Source organism: Benincasa hispida, chromosome 7, assembly GCF_009727055.1.
Source record: "Benincasa hispida cultivar B227 chromosome 7, ASM972705v1, whole genome shotgun sequence".
Taxonomy (NCBI): Eukaryota; Viridiplantae; Streptophyta; class Magnoliopsida; order Cucurbitales; family Cucurbitaceae; genus Benincasa; species Benincasa hispida.
Genome location: NC_052355.1, coordinates 6,930,195 through 6,950,070, shown reverse-complemented (window position 1 = coordinate 6,950,070; position 19,876 = coordinate 6,930,195). Strand labels below are relative to the sequence as shown.

At 35.0% G+C, this 19,876-nt stretch overlaps 2 protein-coding genes across 6 annotated transcripts in view; one reads left to right on the top strand and one right to left on the bottom strand.

The window, feature by feature from the left end:
- LOC120081560 (uridine-cytidine kinase C) overlaps positions 1–945 on the top strand; it is a 33,505-nt gene extending 32,560 nt beyond the window's left edge. For all 5 annotated transcript variants that reach the window (XM_039036549.1, XM_039036550.1, XM_039036551.1 and 2 more), the window contains one exon: positions 492–945. In XM_039036549.1, coding sequence (XP_038892477.1) covers positions 492–557 — 66 coding nt within the window. In that variant the 3' untranslated portion in view covers positions 558–945. The remainder of the gene's footprint in view (positions 1–491) is intronic.
- Positions 946–9,166: 8,221 nt separating this feature from the next.
- The window catches only part of LOC120081383 (SEC12-like protein 2), a 29,188-nt gene continuing 18,478 nt past the window's right edge, over positions 9,167–19,876 (bottom strand). Inside the window, exons 6-10 of the mRNA XM_039036212.1 lie at positions 12,309–12,384; positions 12,111–12,231; positions 11,158–11,274; positions 11,003–11,070; positions 9,167–9,440 (exon numbers count right to left, since the gene is read on the bottom strand). Of these exons, the coding sequence (XP_038892140.1) occupies positions 9,331–9,440; positions 11,003–11,070; positions 11,158–11,274; positions 12,111–12,231; positions 12,309–12,384 (492 nt within the window). The 3' untranslated portion in view covers positions 9,167–9,330. The remainder of the gene's footprint in view (positions 9,441–11,002; positions 11,071–11,157; positions 11,275–12,110; positions 12,232–12,308; positions 12,385–19,876) is intronic.

Here is a 19,876-nt window from a genome sequence, read left to right as displayed (position 1 = left end):
GTAAGGATCCTTCCATTTCTCCCAATATTTTATTTTGTGTATGTGTGATATTTGAAGTAGTGATTTCAGAAAAAGGGATTTAAGTACCATTGATTTTTTTACTAGAATATTGATGTTTGGTTTTAAAAGTGATTTTCATTTATCTAAAAGTAATTTTGAACTATTATGTTTCGTCTCTAAAGTGACTTTAGAATTATCAAATTACTAAAAAAATGGTATTAATAGATAAATTATTAAAAGAGAGCAAAAAATTATTCTTAAATATAAGAGTAAAATCTAATATTTCAATAAAGGAATAAAATGAGGGTGAGTGATTTCCGGTCAATCACCTCTCAATTAATTATTGAAAATCCATAAAATCAATTTCAACGTTCGTCAAAGTGATATTTGAAGAGAAGTGATTTTTATAATGGCTTGCTGAGATCACTCCCATATGTTCCCTTGGACTAACATCTACTATTCTTTTAAGCCTTAGCATGTGTTTTTGGCAGGTTTTGTGGACCTTTTTTGTTTCTGCCCTAGTTGGTTATTCGCTCTACCGAACCAAGCGTCAGTGATTGTGTTTTTTGCCGAGTGACTCGACTAGCTTACTTCCCCCCTTTTTATGCACGGTTTGGCTGAAGTTATCGACCTACATATACAGAAGTAACAAAAGAAATTAGATGATAGAAGTTATCGACCTAACCACAATAGCAACTTGTGCAAGCTCATTCTGAAGTGAACATAATTGAGTCTTGATGCCCGAAGCTTCACATTGAACTTTTGGAAGGTTTTATTTATCATTTCAAGCGTAAAATATATGCTATCCATTGAAGATAGTGTATAATATTCTCATTTGTGATATAAATGGAGCACCATTGTGTTCAGCCAGTGCCACATTTAAAAGCCATCCCATTTTTTCTTCCTCATTATATATGTGATTTTTGTGTACTCTTGTTGGCTCAATCACTTTACCGAAGCATCTCTAATTGTGTTTTTTCATCCGGTGATTAGATGGATAACCATTAAAATATCGATCTCGATGAAAATATCAATGTCTTAGTTTTAAGAAAATGTCGATAGAAACATTGAGAAAATGTCAATTGAAAATAAATAAACAAAACATTCAAAAATAAATATAAATTAAATATACATTTTATGGTTTCTTAATATTAAAATGTCTATTGTTTAAATTATATATACATTGGTGTTGTTTTGTTGCTTATATTTTATTTTTTGTAGATTTTTTTGTAATATAATGAAAATATCGATTCATCCATTTTGTCAATGTCAGTCTGAAAATATGAAAATATCGATATGTTGACTAAAATTTAGTAATTTTCATTGTAGCTATTATAACAAAAATCTGAATTAGTAGAAACAACCTATTAGAAACAAGTTCTAAGTCGAACTATTAAATCCTAACACGACAACCGTTGATGTCCTATGTTGGAATGTCAAACTTCACTTTTTTAAAACTATCACTTGATCCTTCATCTGAAGACATTTTGGAGAAACAACGATCAGTACAAAAACACTGAATAAGTCGTTTTCATATTTAGCTTTGAAACCCATTTGCTTTTAAAACTTTTTGGAAATACATGCAAATCATTGCAAAACTTTCCATCAAAGCTTTGCTACAAACAATACTTTTGAAATCAAGATCTTTCAAACGAGTAAAACTTCAACAAAACCAAACTGTTCAAATAAACTTTTAAGACCTTCAACAAATAGAAGTTTCATACTTTTCAAAAGCAGTAATCTTTCAATACTTTCCATCCATCTATGTTTTATATAATACAACTTTCGATCATTTAGAATCTTACTTTTCAAAAATTTTCTGAAGTCACCAAAGCCAAGACGAACACTTTCATAAGTAATATCTACACCCCTTCCACAATGTATGTAAATTTTGATAATTATGTGTTTTTTTACTTTTGTGATTTGATATAAGGTTGAAAATGTGCTTTGGTGTTTCGAAATATGCTTTGTACCGTTTTGAAACCGAATTTATTTGTTTAGGATGTTTTAAATGTTTTCCTATTAGAAAACATGTTTTATGTGATTTGAGAATGGACAGAAAATATTTTGTATATTTTTTTAGTTGATTTTGTTAAATATATGTGACTGTTTTGATAGTTGGAAATGTTTGGACCATTTTGAATTGAAAGTGTATAAGTTGTAAAAGCTTCTAATTGTTTCGTTTTCTGAATTTTTGTTATCATGGTTGTACTGAAAAATACGGGTTGTTGCAGTTAGTTAATGTCTCTCTCTAATATTTGTTTATTATATGATAAATTTTATTTAAAAAAAATGATGAAATACCATTTTGTCCCCGTATTTGAAGTTTTGTAGATAGTTTATTTATTTATTTATTTTTTTTTAAATATTAGCATATATCATGAATATTATAATAGAAAATAGATGTCCAATACTTAGTATCTCAAAAGCTATGTGTCACCATTCATATTGTCAATGTGCCATGTAGTTATTCATGTCTGATGTCCATGTAAGTCCACATCCTACTTGCCATTTTGCCTATAAATAGTGACATTTGGTGGATCTTAAGAACACACCAACATTGATGAGAATTCCACTTCCACAAATTTCCCTATTATCTAATTTCATGATTTTGGTTATTTTATGTTTTAGTTATTTTATTTTATAATTCTAGTTTTTATTTATTTATTATTATTATATAAAAATTTTATTATATTATATTTTTCATATCCATATTTCTATTGTGTTCCTCAAATTTCATAACACCTTATCAGCACGAGTTCCTGTTGTTTTCCCTGAAAGGTAGGTCCTAAAAATATATCGTTTTTTCCCTCTTTGTTATAATTAATAAATTAATGTTATTTTGCATATTCAATATCTATTAAATTTCTAACATAAGTACAATATTTTATGATAATGGTGTCATGACAAATCTCACAAAATAGAATTTTTCGCCCTTGATATTAACGACAATAATTATTTGTCATGTGTAATTGATGCTGAAATTTACTTGGATGCTATGAATCTTTGGGAGACTATTAAAGAAAGAAATATGACATCCAGTCAGGACAAAACAAAAGCTATGATTTTTCTTTGTCATCATATCCATGAGGGATTGAAAATGGAGTATCTTACAATAAAATATCCCCATATCTTGTGGAAAAATTTAAAAGAGAGGTATGATCATCAAAAAATAGTTATTCTTCCTAAAGCTCGTTATGAGTAGATGCATTTGAGGCTACAAGATTTGTAAGTGACTACAAGTCCACATTATTTAAAATCAGTTCCAAATTGTTATTATGCGGAGAGAAAATTACTGATGTTGATATGTTAGAAAAGATATTTTCTATATTTCATGTCTCCAATATGCTCCTGTAGCAGCAATATCGAGAGAAAGATTTTAAACAGTATTCTAAATTAATTTCATGTCTTCTCGTGGCCGAACAAAATAATGAGTTATTGATGAAAAATCATGAATTTTGACCAACCGGAACAACACCATTTCCTGAAGTGAATGCTGTGAATTTTAATACTAATTGTGGTCGAGGTTCGTAGTAGAGGAAGAAATAATTATTATTTTCGTGATGGTCGTTCTAATCATTTAAATTTCAAAAGAACCACACAAAATGATGATCACAAAGGAAAAGCTCCACAAGATAAAAGTTAAGAAAGTGTTAAAATAAATGCTTCCAATGCGGAATGACTAGGTATTAGTCACGTACCTATCAAAACACTTAGTTGACCTCTATCAAGCCTACCTCAAGGAAAAAAAAAATGTGGAAGCAAATTTTTCATACTAGGATAATGACATATTTGACCCATAAAAAATCCTCGAAAATGAAAATAATTAATTGCAAAAAAGACTTGGTTGAGGATGTAAATACCCATAAAAAAAATCCTTGACATGATTAGCGAGGAAGGTGAAATATCTAAATATAATAATGAGATTTTAGTAAACTATGTCATGACAAGAAAAAGATGGAATCAAACTAATGTAATTATTAACATTTTTGCGTATAATGTTGCTTTTAATATTATATCTAAAAATGAGGATCCTGAACCAAAATTTGTTGAAGAACGTCAACATAAAAAATATTGGTTTTAGTGGAAAGAAGCAATCAAGACAAAATTAAACTCACTTTCAAAACGTCAGGTTTTTGGATCTATAGTCCAAACACTAGAAGGTGTTAAACATGTGGGTTACAAATGGGTATTTGTGAGGAAAAGAAATTAAAATAATGAGATTATAAGATATAAAGCAAGATTAGTTGCATAAGGTTTGTCACAAAGACTTGGTATTGATTTTGAGGAGACGTATTCTCCCATGGTGGATGCAATTACATTAAGATATTTAATTGGCTTAACTATGTATAAAAGTTTGGATATGCATCTTATGGATGTAATCACAACATATTTATATGGACCTCTTGATAATGATATTTATATGAGAATCCCAGAAGAATTTAAGGTACCTGAAACATACATCAACTTCCCGAGAATGGTATTCAATAAAGTTACAAAGATCACTATATGGATTGAAACAATCAAGACGTATGTGGTACAATCGCCTAAGTGTATATTTATTGAAAGAAGGATATCAAAATAATCCAATATGTCCATGTGTTTTTATAAAGAAATCACAATAAGAATTTGCTATTATAACTGTATATGTTGATGACTTGAATATAATTAGAATTCTTGAAGAGCTTTCAAAGGTAATAGAATATCTTAAGAAAGAATTTGAAATAAAAGATCTCGGAAAAATAAAATTTTGCCTTAGTTTGCAAATTGAGCATTTAGCAGATGGAATATTTATTAATCAGTCAACTTATACAGGAAAAATTTTGAAAATATTTTATATGAACAAAGCACATCCATTAAATATTCCAATGGAAGTCCGTTCATTGGATATAAAGAAAGATCTATTTCGACCTCGAGAAGATAATGAAGAACTTCTTGGTCCTGAAGTACCATATCTTAGTGCAATTGGTGCACTTATATAACTTGTTAATAATACAAAATTAGATATTTCATTTTCAATAAATTTATTAGCTAGATATAGTTTTTCTCCAGATATTGCATTTTCAGTAAATTTATTAGCTAGATATAGTTCTTCTCTTACAAAAAGACATTGGAACAAAATTAAGCATATATTCTGTTATCTCCGAGGAACAATCGATATGGGTTTGTTTTATTCAAATAAATCAAATTTTGATCTAGTTAGTTATGTAGATTCTGGATATTTATCTGATCCACACAAAGCTAGATCTCAAACATGATATTTGTTCACCATGTGGAAGAACTGCTATATCATGGTGATCGGTGAAACAGACTATAATGACCACTTCTTCAAATTATGCTGAAATTCTTGCAATCCACGAGACTAGTCGAGAAGGTGTATGGCTAAGGTCAATGACTCACACATTCGTGAAACATGTGACTTGTCTTCTAATAAAAATCTTCCAACAATATTATACGAAGACAACACATCTTGCATAGCCCAAATCAAAGGAGGATATATTAAAGGAGATAGAACAAAACATATTTCACCGTAGCTTTTCTACACTCATGATCTTGAAGAAAATGACGACAACACTATACAACAAATTTATTTGAGGGATAACTTGGTAGAATTACAAAGGCTACCAACCGCAACTTTTGAAACATTGGTGCACAATAGTGGAATGCGGCGACTCAGAGATTTTAAGTAATGTTTTCATGAGGGGGAGTACTAGTGACGTGAATTTTGGATGCATTATTACGATGCATGTCTTAGGTTATGTGTTTGTCATGCGTTGGAATGGAAAATATTCGTTGATCTCATATGTAATGACCACGCGTTCCTGTTGCAAGTTTGTTGTGCTCTCGCCAAGTATAACGAGATTGCAAGTTTCTCGGGTGATTCGAGGTCGAACTCAGGGACTTGTAGCTAAATGGTATGCGGTAATGTGTTTGCGGCAAAGAAATAAAAGAATGATGAGGGTTATGGGCTAAGCACTACTCCTACTCCTAACTAACAGATAAAGAAGTGGAAGTATGACTGAGAGGTAGAGATACGACAATTGTTAATGCGTAGATACATGGAAAAATAGATGAAAAGGCGAGGATGTCTTCACTGCAACACTAAGTTTGACCGCAAGGGTAACCCCAGCCAATGCAAGCTATGCGATCATGCTATACACACTTGATGTAGACGCATGCGATGTATATGCGATAGTGTCGAGAAGTCTATTTCTAAGCCTCTACATTCCTACTCACGTGCTCTCACACATAAGCAAGATGACCGCATACCACCATATCCTACTTAAAGGGTACATACGTTGTGTATTAGCAAACGGAGCTTATTTCTAAGTTCCCCATTCTTGCTTATGCGATCCAATCCGCTCTCTCGAGTCATAGATTTGGTTTTTAGACTACTCTCCCAAGTATGCCTAAATGATGAATGATGCGCTCATAAGACAAGGTAATTGCATAAACCTGGCTGACATAAGATTATTCTTATCTCTAGTGAACCCTTGCTTAAATTGCTTAATGCGACCAACTACTTACCCTCCCGGGCAGTTAGTTGCTGCTGAATCTACTCATAGACAAGCATTGCGTCCGCTTATAGACAAGCGTTGCTACAGCTTCACACTAAGCAAATGAGATTTTCTCATGACACTCACGCAATGCACACCTCCCGGTGGTTTGCTACATGCTTCATATCTCTATGTCGCATGATTAAGTATGCAATACTCTAGCAGTCTTACTTAATGATGCAATGAAAGTAAAGGATGCTAGGTAAATGAAGATGGAGATGGAATTGAAGGAAAATATAGAAATGCATTGATCACAAAATGTATTAATTCCTTAAGCCAAAATGTAATACAGTACAAGGATAGAAGAGATCCAAGGCCAGATGGAAGCAATGTCTTGCTTCCATTAGATGTGTGTCAAGGCTGTCGATGGTGCCATGGATGGGCGATGGAGTAGACTCTCTTGAGCTCTAACTCCAGCGAAGACTCCGGTCGTCACTCGAAATGGTTAAGGGGATGAAGAACTCTCAAGCTATCTTCTCACGCTTTGGTCTGGATCACAGAGATACCCGAAGGTAGAGCACCTTGGATGGAAAACCCTGGATAATTTCAAGTTCTGCCCAACGACTTATATTTATAGAGCTTGATCGCCGAAAACATTAATGAACCTGCTCTGAATCACATTCGCGGCGTGATAGTCCTTTTCTGAATCTCTGCTGCTAACGGCATGGTAGGTGAAATGTCAACATCACCTTTTGATACTCCCTAGGTATGCGTTCATGCTTGGTTTCCGGAGTATCAACGCATTCCACCACCCTTGCGCTCATCCCTCTATTGTGGTTATTATTATGTAGCCGCAATCTCCCTGCGATGACCGCATTCGCTCGACAGCTGCAACGTCTACGCGATGGACGCATGTGGTTAATAGACGCAACATTCATCCGTCGAACGTATGTGTTCGCTTCTGCAATGGGGAAATCTCCGCATGCTGTCGTCCTTGCGATAGCCTGGCTCCCGCGCATGCGATCGATTCCTTCGTTAGCTACAAAAATAGACAATTGGATCATAATAACGCATAAAAGTGGGTTAGTCGCGATTCTTAATGTCGATCAACGTAAGCTCGTTTTCTCATGAATTCCAAATATAATCGCCGCATATTCTACTTAACAGGTCTCATAATTCTAAATAAAAGTGTGCATTTCTGCCCGTCATCAAGTACATATATTGTATTTTTTTGTAGGAATATGTATTATAAGAAATATGTACTCTTTTTCCTTTACTAGGGTTTTTCTCATTGGGTTTTTCCTAGTAATGTTTTAACGAGGCATATTTCATATATATATATATGGGCATCTAAGGGGAGTATTATGAATATTATAATAGAAAATAGATGCCCATTGTTTAGTGTCACTAAGGTCATGTGTCACCATTCATGTTGTCCATGTGCCATGTAATTATTCATGTTTGGTGTCTATATAAGTCTGCATCCTACTTACCACTTTGTCTATAAATAGTGGCATTTAGTGGATTTTAAGAACACACCAACATTTGTGAGAATTCTACTACCACCAAATTCCATATTATCTAATTTCATGATTTTGATTATTTTATGTTTTAGTTATTTTATTTTATAATTTTAGTTTTTATTTATTTATTATTATTATATAAAAATATTATTATATTATATTTTTCATATCTGTATTTCCATTATGCTCCTCAATTTTCATAACAGCATAAACATTTTTAATAAAAATTTTGAAGCATATTCACATATTATATTTACTTGCATGAAAATTATTATTTATTGAACAATTTTTAGTTAAAAATAACTTAAAAGACTAAATTTACGATCCATTAAAAGTACATAAACTAAAATTAAAGAATTGAAAAGTGTGATGATTAAAATTGAACAAACTTTGAATGACTAAAACAGTATTTTAATTAAAAAGATATTATTTTATAATTTCATCAAAGTTCACAAGCTGAAATGGAGATTTGAACCTGACTTCTAAAAGAGAATAGATGCTTCAACTTCAAAAACAATTATCTTTTGATCAGCAAAATAATGTTCAAATTAATGAGTCAATTGAAATGAGCTAATAACCACAATGTTCAAATCAACGAGAATATATACATAGATCAACAAAACATTCAAAATGTACTAGTAACATAAGATCTATAGTTCGAATTCCCTACCCTCAGTTAATGAGAATGCTATACAAATCAAAGCAGAAAGATGATTTACTGCTCGTTTCTGCACTCACCTGACATCCTCTTTGTTTAATTTATCTATAAAAACTCGACCCTTTCTTCTATGCTATTTATAAAGTGATCAATATCTAATAGAATAATACCGACAATGGATATTTCTGAAAAAACTATTAAAAATAAAAACATTAAAAAAGAATATATCACTAAATAAATAAATATTTTTGTGATTTTTAGACAAATTAATGTTTTTATTATCTATATTATATTTGCACTATCAATGGAAATATCAACATTGTCAACAAAAAATTAAATACAATGGTTGTAACCATGTTCCTATTCTTCAATATTGCATCAACAATCACATTCATGAGAAGAATTGTGAACAGTACTGTGACAATTCTCAATAATCTTTTGTTGTTAGAGGAGAAAATAAGAAAATCTAACTAAATTAGGAAGTAAAATGTGAGAAGATTTCAATTTTGAACACTATATTAAAAAAATTGGGAATTTTACATATAACATAGAATTAGGAAACCACTTATTTGGATTTGAATATAATTAATTCCAAGGGAAAGTTTCAATTCAAACTGTTAGGCTCTTTGTTCCTCAATATTCCACCTTTCATTTAAGCACTGAAAAAGGCGGGAAGCTCAAACTTATGAATTTCATAATTGTTGATGAAATATGCAGCAACAGCAATTAACATGATGAATATGACGATCCACAAGTTAAATCCTGCAGCCAAATTAATGGTAATTTAGTGATACCCTCAGTTTTCCATTGGCTAAAAGACTACTGAAGTTAAATAAAGGGTAAGCAAATTTTTACTCTGATGTAAAAAGTCATTATACTACATGAATTAGATATCAATTATAGGTTAATATACTACTATCTATTTATCTATGTATATGAAGGTTGAGCCTTTACTTATTCTGCAAGTTTAAAAATAAAAATAAATATAGAATTTTACTCAAACAATACATGTCTATGAATATAAATTTTCCCAAGTATTTTTTGGCTAAAATATTAAAAAAAAAAAAAAAAAAAAGCCCTAGACTGTTTCAAACATACTCCTAAACTTTTAAAGTTTTAAAAATATCCTAAAACTTTGCGAAAGAGTTCAAAAATACCCTTAGAATTGGGTTTTTGATAGAAACTGTTGGTGTTTTCTTAAAAAAAGTAGAATAGAAAAAACTTAGTTTAAAAAATATTCTTAAATTTAAAGAAAAGTTAGGAAAATACTCTTATTTTAATAAGAGTTTCCATCTAAAATTAACAGTAAGAATATTTTTTAACCTTTTTTTTCCAAGTTTAAAGATATTTTTGAAGCTTTTGAAAGATCAAGAGTATTTTCGACACAATATATAAAGTTTAGGAATATTTTATATAATTTAACTTTTTTTAAAGAAATACATACCAACAAACATATCTAAAAGTATAACCAAGAGGTCTGAGCTTTGAGTCTCTTATATTGGGACTTTAGAAAGGAAAAAAAAAAAAAAAAAAAAGAAAGAACAATAAAAAAACAAAAAACCAACCCTTCAAATTTTTATCCTTTTGTCATTTTCAGTTAAATGAGAGAACATACGTGATAACAGGCACTTTTAACTTTTACGTAATATTGTTCCAATCAGGCTTGCATCAAGCACATCGCATCTTCCCCCATTAACAACCATGACCAAACAATCAACATAAAATCCATCGACTAAAGCCAAAAGTAATATCATAATGTTTTCTATCAAAATTGAAACATCATACTGTTTTAAACCTAAGCCTGCTATTAGTGATGATGCCGCGTGGTTACATATTCTTTAGATTGTTAAATGATAAAAAATACCCTAAAATTTTGCCATTTCATTAAAAAATATTCCTTTACTTTCAAAAACATCAATTTTACCTTTGAACTTTCATTAACGTTTCAAAAATACCCTGATATTCTATAAATTTTTTAGAATTTTGGACAGACGTTGAGACATGAAATGGTGTGGCAGTGATCTAAATTCAAAATTTGAATCACTAGGTAGTTTTAGGTCATCACCACACCGTTCTAAATCCTAATTTCTGTTTGAAATTCCAAAATATTTCTATTGAAACAATTATGAGAGTTGGGAGGTAATATTTAAATGTTTAAAAGTATAGGGGTAAATTTGTTTCAAATGACAAAGTTTAAAGATATTTGTTATAAGTTAGCCTATTCTTTATTTCGTTTCTATAGGGAGTGCTGTGGGGTGACAATTGACAACTGTGGCACGTATATACGTTCGAATTATTAGACAAGAAAGCAAGGATACAAGTACCGTTTTTCTGCTCCTCCTCAATTACAGTCACCCTAGCACTGGAGTCCATTGATGCAGAAGCCAAAGCTCTGGATTCAAAGAAATAACATATTTCATAATCGATATTTTATTACAGTGATATCTAATCATGTTAAATGGAGATGTTCGATTAAAACCTTGAATCGGGGGAAAAGCTCAATGCCGTTACAAAACCAAGGTGTGCCTTCTTAACTATCTTTTGAACTCGCATGCTGGTTGAATTTATGATCAGAACATCTCCCTGAGTTGTACCACTACACCAACCATGAAGCAGAAACTGTTATTGAAATGTATTAAAAAGTACAACACCCCTTCAGATACAAAAATAATGTATATTAAAGAGTAGCCGCCAAGCCAACAAGGTAACGAAATGAAAATGTCATTTCGTTATCTCTAATAGAATAATTACTAGCGAAGGCTTGTTGAAAGAACTATCAGAATACATTTTTTGGTCTTCAACTAAATCTCATTGCAAAATAGCCTTTGAACTACCACTCGAATAAACAGTTACAGATAATTAACCTTGACCTGAATTTTTCTTATAAACAAAAAAAGGTGAGATAAGATATAGTATGAGAATAAATAATCTGAGTTAAGTTGGCAATTGGCATTAACCTATTGAAAGCCTATAAAAGTAAATTCCAAAATTTTCTTCCAACTACCTAATACGTCTTATTCTCTCAACCATTGGGGTTCGGTTAAGTAACCAATCTCACAGTGCACCCAACGAAGGCCTAAGTAAATCGATAAAATATATCTTTTCTCACCATCCAAATAGTGTATGAGACAAATGTATGCATTTCGATTAAGATTGTATTCTAGGGTTACAATTCTACCATATATGTCTTTTTCATTTGAAGGCCTACGTAAATCATGGACAATATCACAGATAGCAGCCTACAAGGTGTTGATAGCAGCCTACAAGGTTTGAACACCTAAGTAGCTAGAATGTCCCCTCCCATTGTGTATTGACATTTTCTAAGCATTTTCTAGAACACCTAACCAGGCATGACTACAATGTTCGAGTATTATAAAAAATAATAAATAAACAGATCCTTGCAAGAGAAAAAAAATTCACTTATTTTAGTACCAGGCAAGGAGTCTCCCATTAGCTGAAACATTGAATGCAGTAATATTATCACGAGTTATGAGCTTTGAAGCCACCCTCCTCCAAGTGGCTGCATTCCAAGATACAATGCTTCCACCTTTGCCTATTACATCCCTCAATAAAATTAGATAACAATACGATTATTATAACGCAAACACAAGTCAGAAGAAATATCTTTACCAGTCACTGCAGCAGTGTATAAAACCATATCCCCGTTGTTCGCGAAGGAAAATCTGCATGAGATAAAAACCTCATCCTGCAAACCACAAGAAGTTTATTACCTAACGGTGAGCTCCTTTTTTTTATTAAACATGAACAAACTTCTCACTAATATAGTGAAAAGGAATAAATGTTCAAGGGATACTGGCTCCTGAACAGAGTGAAAATAAAGAAACAATTAAAAACAAGAAATTAGAGAGAAGTACAATCAAATAGTGATTAACCATGAAAACATTTAAACAATAGACAGACCCAAATCCTCGCCATCTGAGAACCAAAATAAGACACTGAAAACTTGCAAACTATCTTTGAAACTAAGAAGACTACACAAACCACTGAAAATTAATTAAAGACATCGGCAAAGGGCTGACTTATCACAAAACCAATATCCTCCCATTGGTTTGTAAATTTTGTACTGATGATAGTTTTTAAACCTAATAGAAGATAACCAATTTGTCACATATTCACTGCACCATGGCATATGAGACGATCCAAAATGTCCCAACTGATCTGCCAACCGTGCTCATATAGTCCATTGTGCAATCAACTTTACTTGCCTTCACCAGATGTCAATTTGTTTTCCTTTCTCAAATGGCTCATTCTTCAAACATAAAGTTTTAGGGAGAAAAATAATAATTTATTTTTCAAAGACAGAAGTTGCAAGAAGATATCTTACACATAAAACATAAAAAAGGAAATTACATTTTGAAACTAACAAATATAATGTAAAAAAATGTAAATTCAACTAAATAAAGATAAAATATTTTGATGGAAAATAGAGTAGGGAAAAGAAAATAGTACACCAAGGATTTACGTGGAAAACCCTAATTAGGGAGAAAAACCACGGGATAAAGGGATTCTTATTAGACAACTGATATAAAGAAATACAATAGACCAACAACTTAAATAGAGAACAGGGAAACCCTAGGGTACAATGAAAAAGACAAAGTTGCCCCTAGAGTACAAAAACCCTAATTTCAACACTCCCCCTCAAGTTGGGGCGTAGATGTCAATAAGATCCAACTTGCTCACACATGCGTCAAACAACTGTCTGGGAAGTCCCTTTGTTAGGACATCTGCAATTTGTTGATTGGAAGGAATATAAGGAACACAAATGTTGCCACTATCAAGTCTTTCCTTGATAAAATGCCAGTCAATCTCCACATGCTTTGTTCTGTCATGTTGAATAGGATTATTTGCTATGCTTATGGCCGCTTTATTATCACAGTAGAGTTTCATTGGACCGGAATGCTCTTGATCAAGGTCTTTCAAAACTTTTTCAAGCCAGATCTCTTCACAGATTCCCAGACTCATGACCCTGTATTCTGCCTCGGCACTACTTCTGGCAACGACACCTTGCTTTTTGCTTCTCTATGTAACAAGGTTGCCCCACACAAAGGTACAATACCCAGATGTTGATTTTCTGTCTACTACAGATCCTACCCAATCAGCATCGGTGTAAGCTTTGATGCATCGTTTTTCAGTTTTCCTAAACATCAAGCCTTTCCTTGTAGAGGTTTTCAGATATCTCAAAATGCGCTCTATTGCCCTCATGTGTTCTTCGTATGGAGACTGCATGAACTGACTTACCATACTCACTGCATAAGAGATATCGGGTCTAGTATGAGATAGATATATTAATTTCCCAACAAGTCGCTGATATCTTTCTTTGCTCATTGGAACACTTTCACTCATATTACTTAACTTTGAATTTGCTTCTATAGGGGTATCAACTGGTTTGCACCCCGTCATACCTGTTTCCTTAAGCAAGTCCAGAGTATACTTCCGTTGGGAAACTGAAATTCCTTCTCTTGATCGAGCTACTTCCATTCCAAGGAAGTATCTTAGTTTTCCAATGTCCTTGATCTCAAATTCCTCAGCCATCTTTGCCTTCAATCGATTAATCTCTGAGGTATCATCGCCTGAAATAACAATGTCATCAACATAGACAATTAAAACTGCAATTTTCCTCGATACAAATCTTTTAGTAAACAGAGTATGATTTGAATGACCCTATTTATATCCTTGCGACTTTACAAACATAGTAAATCTGCCAAACCAAGCCCTTGGTGACTGTTTTAGCCCATATAAGGACTTTCTCAATCTACACACTCGATGATTAAACTGTTTCTCGAATCCTAGGGGAGGACTCATATAGACTTCTTCCTCCAGTTCTCCATTGAGAAAGGCATTCTTCACATCAAGCTGGTGAAGGGGCCAATCCTTATTAATTGCAACAGAAAAGAGGACCCGAACTGTGTTTAGCTTTGCTACTGGCGAAAAAGTCTCGGAATAATCAACCCCAAAAGTCTGAGTAAAACCCCTGGCAACTAATCTGGCTTTGTATCTGTCAACAGTTCCATCGGACCTATATTTTATTGTGAACACCCATTTACATCCGACTGCTTTATGACCATTTGAAAGATTGACTTGATCCCACGTATGATTTTTCTCGAGAGCTCTCATTTCTTCCATAACTGTGGCTTTCCATTCAGGACTTTCCAACGCTGTGTGTGTATTGTTTGGTATCACCACTATGTCTAGGTTTGTAGTGAGGGCCTTGAACTCAGAAGATAAATTACTATAGGACAGGTAAGTCTGCAACGGATATTTAGTACATGATCTATTACCTTTTCTTAGTACAATCGGAATATCAAGGGATTCGTCTCTATCTTTACTTTCTTCTAACATACTGCATTCTCCCTCCGGTTCTGTTATTTTCCCTCTCGACATTTTTTCCAGCGGGAATAAGAGATGCTTCTTTTCCAGGTTCTACCATGTCCTCAAGAGTCACACAATCATCTGTCTCTACACCATCATCGACCTCAATCACATCCTTACTATCATTATCTTCCCTACTTTTGCTCTCAACTCAACACAAGCATTAGTTTTGTCACATTTATTATCATGATCAGGGATAGAACTACTAGTACTTGGAACTAATCTTTGTTCAAACTCATGAACTGGAGCCAGAGAGATAACAGGCGGCGCTATTTCCTTCCTGAGATTCTTTCTATAGTATGTGATCCAAGGGACTTGTTTGGTTGGGAGGATAGGTACGTTGATACTGATACTCACATCAAGGATGGGTTCAAGTTCAGGTAAGGCAGAAAGGCTGGGACCCCAATTGGTTTCTTCACTGGAATGCTCCCCCTGAAGAGAACCATTGGGAAAGAATGGATGATCTTCAAAGAATGTCACATCCATAGAGACAAAGTATTTTCTAGAAGGAGGGTGATAACACTTGTACCCACGCTGATGTACAGGGTACCCTACAAAAACGCATTTTTGTGCCCTATGGGTAAACTTGGTACGGTTAGGTCCGTGTGTATGAACGAACACCACACAGCCAAAGACTTGAAGGGGTACATCAGAAAGAAGTTTGGAATTTGAGTAAGACTCTTTGAAGAAATCTAAGGGGGTTTGGAATTTTGAGACCCAGGATGGCATGCGGTTTATTAGATGGGCTGCTGTCAAGATAGCATCACCTCACAAATAAGAGGGAAGGGAAGTTGACAACATAAGAGAGCGGGCAACTTCAACGAGGTGACGGTTTTTCCATTCGGCCACTCCATTTTGTTGAGGAGTGTATGCACAGGAACTCTGATGGACAACACCTTTGGAGACAAGGAATTAGCGTAAGGCGTTACTAAGGTATTCTCGACCATTATCACTCTTGAGAATAGCGATTCTAGCGTTGAACTGGGTTTCTATAGAATTGTAAAATTGTTGGAAAAATGAAGTGACTTCTGATTTATCGGTCAGAAGGGAAACCCAGGTTAGACGAGTATGATCGTCAATAAAGGTTACAAACCAACGCTTCCTACTTATGGTAGTGGCTGGTGAAGAACCCCAGACATCGCTATGGAACAGAGTAAACGGTTTAGAGGGCTTATAGGGCTGAGAAGAGAAAGAAACACGAGGCTGTTTAGCCTGGACACACACATCACATTTCAATTTAGAAATATTAATGTTGCGAAAGAGATGAGGAAACAAATAATTCATATACTGGAAATTAGGATGGCCAAGACGATAATGCCATAACATATAATCAGTTTCAGAAATAGAAAAATTGGAAGAAAACAAACTAGTCCTATCACATATCCTAAAGGAAGCTTCTTCAGTGAGGAAATAGAGTCCCCTGTCATGCCGGGCAGTGCCAATTGTCATCCCCAAGTTCAGATCCTGAAAAACAACATCATCAGGTGAGAAGATAATACGACACTTTAAATCTCTTGTAAGTTTACTAATAGATAACAGATTGTAAGACACTTTTGGCACATGCAACACATCTTGGAGTATTAAGTCGACAAAGGGTACACCCGTCCTTTTCCAGCAACGGGAGCAAATGACCCATCTGCAATTCTGATTCTTTCATTTCCAGCACCAGGTTGATAAGATAAAAATTGATCAGAAACGCCAGTTAAGTGATCTATGGCTCCTGAGTCTAATATCCACGGTTTATTACCAGTTATCCTCACAAGGCCAAAAGAGTGAAAAGTACCTGTATGGGCAATTGCACTTACACCCACTGTAGTAGTAGTGCTCTGAGTAGTTTCCTGATTCTGAGTCTGAGTATCTCCCGTAACAGATTCACCTACAAGAGCCCGACTTGGCTGTCGTTTCTTACCATTTGGCGGTCGGTCGTGAAGTTTCCAACACTGATCTTTAGTGTACCAGGGTTTTTTGCAATGTTCACACACTGGGGGTGGCTTACTGTTTTGTTTATCTTTTACAGGGCCTGATGTCTTGAAAGCAACAGAATCTGTTGGTGTTACAGGTGTACTGTTCATGGCCCTCGACCTATCTTCCTCCAGGCAAACTTCAGAACAGACTTCCATTAGGGATGGTATAGATCTGGTCCCCAATATACGACTGCGCACTGTATCAAATTTAAAGTTGAGTCCTACAAGAAAGTCATACATGCGATCTGTTTCTTTAGATTGATAATGAAACACTCCTCCAAACGGACAGTTCCAAATCATCTCACGGCACAAATCCATCTCTTGCCACAACAGAGATAGCTTGTTAAAGTAAGCAGTAACGTCCATCGTTCCTTGTTTGCATTCATGGACCTGCTTACGTAGAGTATAAAACCGTGAGGCATTCTGTCTCCTGGAGTAGAGTTTCTGGGCTGCCACCCAAATATCACGGGCTGTAGCTGCATATAATAAAGGTTTTCCAACCTGAGGTTCCATACTTCCAATCAAAATCGACCTCAACAAAGAATCCTCTCCTTTCCACATTCACTCTTGGGGATCACTGATCCTTGGTTTTTGTATTTCACCTGTTAGATATCCAAATTTATGACGGCCCTCCAAGGCCATTTTAATCGATTGAGACCAAGAGAAGTAATTATCACCATTCAACTTTTCTCCTATAATAACTCCAGAAGAATTGCCTATAGTTCCAAAACATAAATTTGAGGGGTAAGCAGGGAACGAAGTTACTGAGTTTTCAGGGTATGGTTGGATCTTGGATGTCGATCCTAGGGCTTCCCCAATAGCAGCAAGCTGCTGCTGAAACATCTCGTTCTGTCGATTAATCCGCAACTGCAATTGGGTAACTTGATCTTGGATTATATTTCCTTGGTCCTGGTGGTATGACGAAGACTCACCCCCTCCAAATTCATCCGTGATCGGCGAAAACTGCCCTATTCGGTTGCTAATACCCGGCTGGAAAATACCCATACTTCTTCCATCTGTCCTTTGATGCGGCATAGGTTGAGATGAGACACTGATCTGAGAGGAGAAGGCCGGCAGCAACCCCAACGGACAGAAACATGACTGATCGGCGTTGGGCATCACGGATCTGGACCGGTCGGCGGTGGGGATAGCAGATCGGGGCTCCAACAGACGAAAACCTAACTGATCGGTGCTGGGCATCACAGATCTGGACCGGTCGCTGGTGGGTATAGTAGATCGGGGCTCCAAGGCGTCGGTCGGCACCGCCTGAGATCGGCCGAACAGGATTCGAGTGGCCGACCGTTGGTCGACCTCGTCTGCGTCGTCTGAACCGGGTGTGTATTGGCTGGTTCGCTGCTATCTTCATCTGCGCATGGCTGGATCGGGTGGGTAGCGGCTAGTTCGTTGGTCGTCGGTCGCTGGGTCTGGCGACTGGTTGTTGGGTCTGCGAAGGAGATGGCCGGCTGTAGGTAGGGCGGTGGCGGCGACAGCTGGTCTTCATGGAAGTGGGGAAGAAGGGTTTGGAAGTACCTGTCAATGGCTTTTTGAATAATATTGGTTATATCTAGGTTATTGGTTTGGGATTCTCCTGTTGGATTTTCCTCAATGGTGGCCAGGGTTTCGTCTCCATGCTCTGATAGCATGATGAAAAATATAGTGAAAAGAAAATGGTACACCAAGGATTTACGTGGAAAACCCTAATTAGGGAGAAAAACCACGGGATAAAGGGATTCTTATTAGAAAACTGATACAAAGAAATACAACAGACCAACAGCTTAAATAGAGAACAGGGAAATCCTAGGGTACAATGAAAAAGACAAAATTGCCCCTAGAGTACAAAAACCCTAATTTCAACATATTTCATAGAAAAGGAATAAATCTACAAATTGTTCTCTTGTTAACTTCAGTGACTAAATACAAAAATTTTGTCAGCAACCAATAAACCAAGCCTCGCTCAAGGATTGTTAGGATCAACGCTTCTATTGCTATCATTCCTTGCATCTGACTTAAAGGTACTTTTTCAAATCAACTGATATCACAAGTTCATCCCGAATGATTTGTGCAAGTGGCATGGTTTGTCCTAAAAACATGGAGACTTCCTTCAATTAAAGCTTTTAAAATGTTTCCCTTTTCCAAATCATGGGATGAATTTTATGCATCTCGAGGCCACAAGCTTCAGTAAGAGAAGAAAATTTGCAAGCCACCGAGGAGGAAGGAGGAAGACTGATTTCACACCATTCAAGCTAACTTTAGATTCCACATTAGAGTCATCATCACACCCTAAAGGAGATTGAGAAGGTGAGATGTCTTTTGTCGAATGGATGACTCTAGTGAAGGCAAAAATTAGGATCTGCTGAAGACAACTCCACCAGCTGTAAAGTATGCAATAGAAAATGGGAGAGACTAGCCCATTCAATCACCTCCAAATCATTAAGATTAAGATGAAGACCCAAATCCCAAGCTTTTTGTGAACTATTCCAACCTTAAGCAATTGTATTAGGTTAAGTAGTTAATCAACAAAGGTTTAACTGTAGCAATAATCCCCATGTCAACCAAGAGTTATGCCAAAAGGATGTAGTGGCTTTTTAGACATCTTTGAGCACAGTTGGCAACTAGATCAATGGTAGAACAAATAAAATACCAACAAGATTTGTAAGGACCCCTCGAGGTATGGTTTGGCCAAAAAGAATTAGCCTCTAAATGAAAGTTTTTACCAACAATGATGTTACACCATATCACTATTTAATCATTGTCGAGTAACTTGTAAGACATTCCTAATAACCTGTTCATTCTCATGATCATGTTGGTGGAGGCTATTTTCATATTTCAATCTCCAATGGGTCT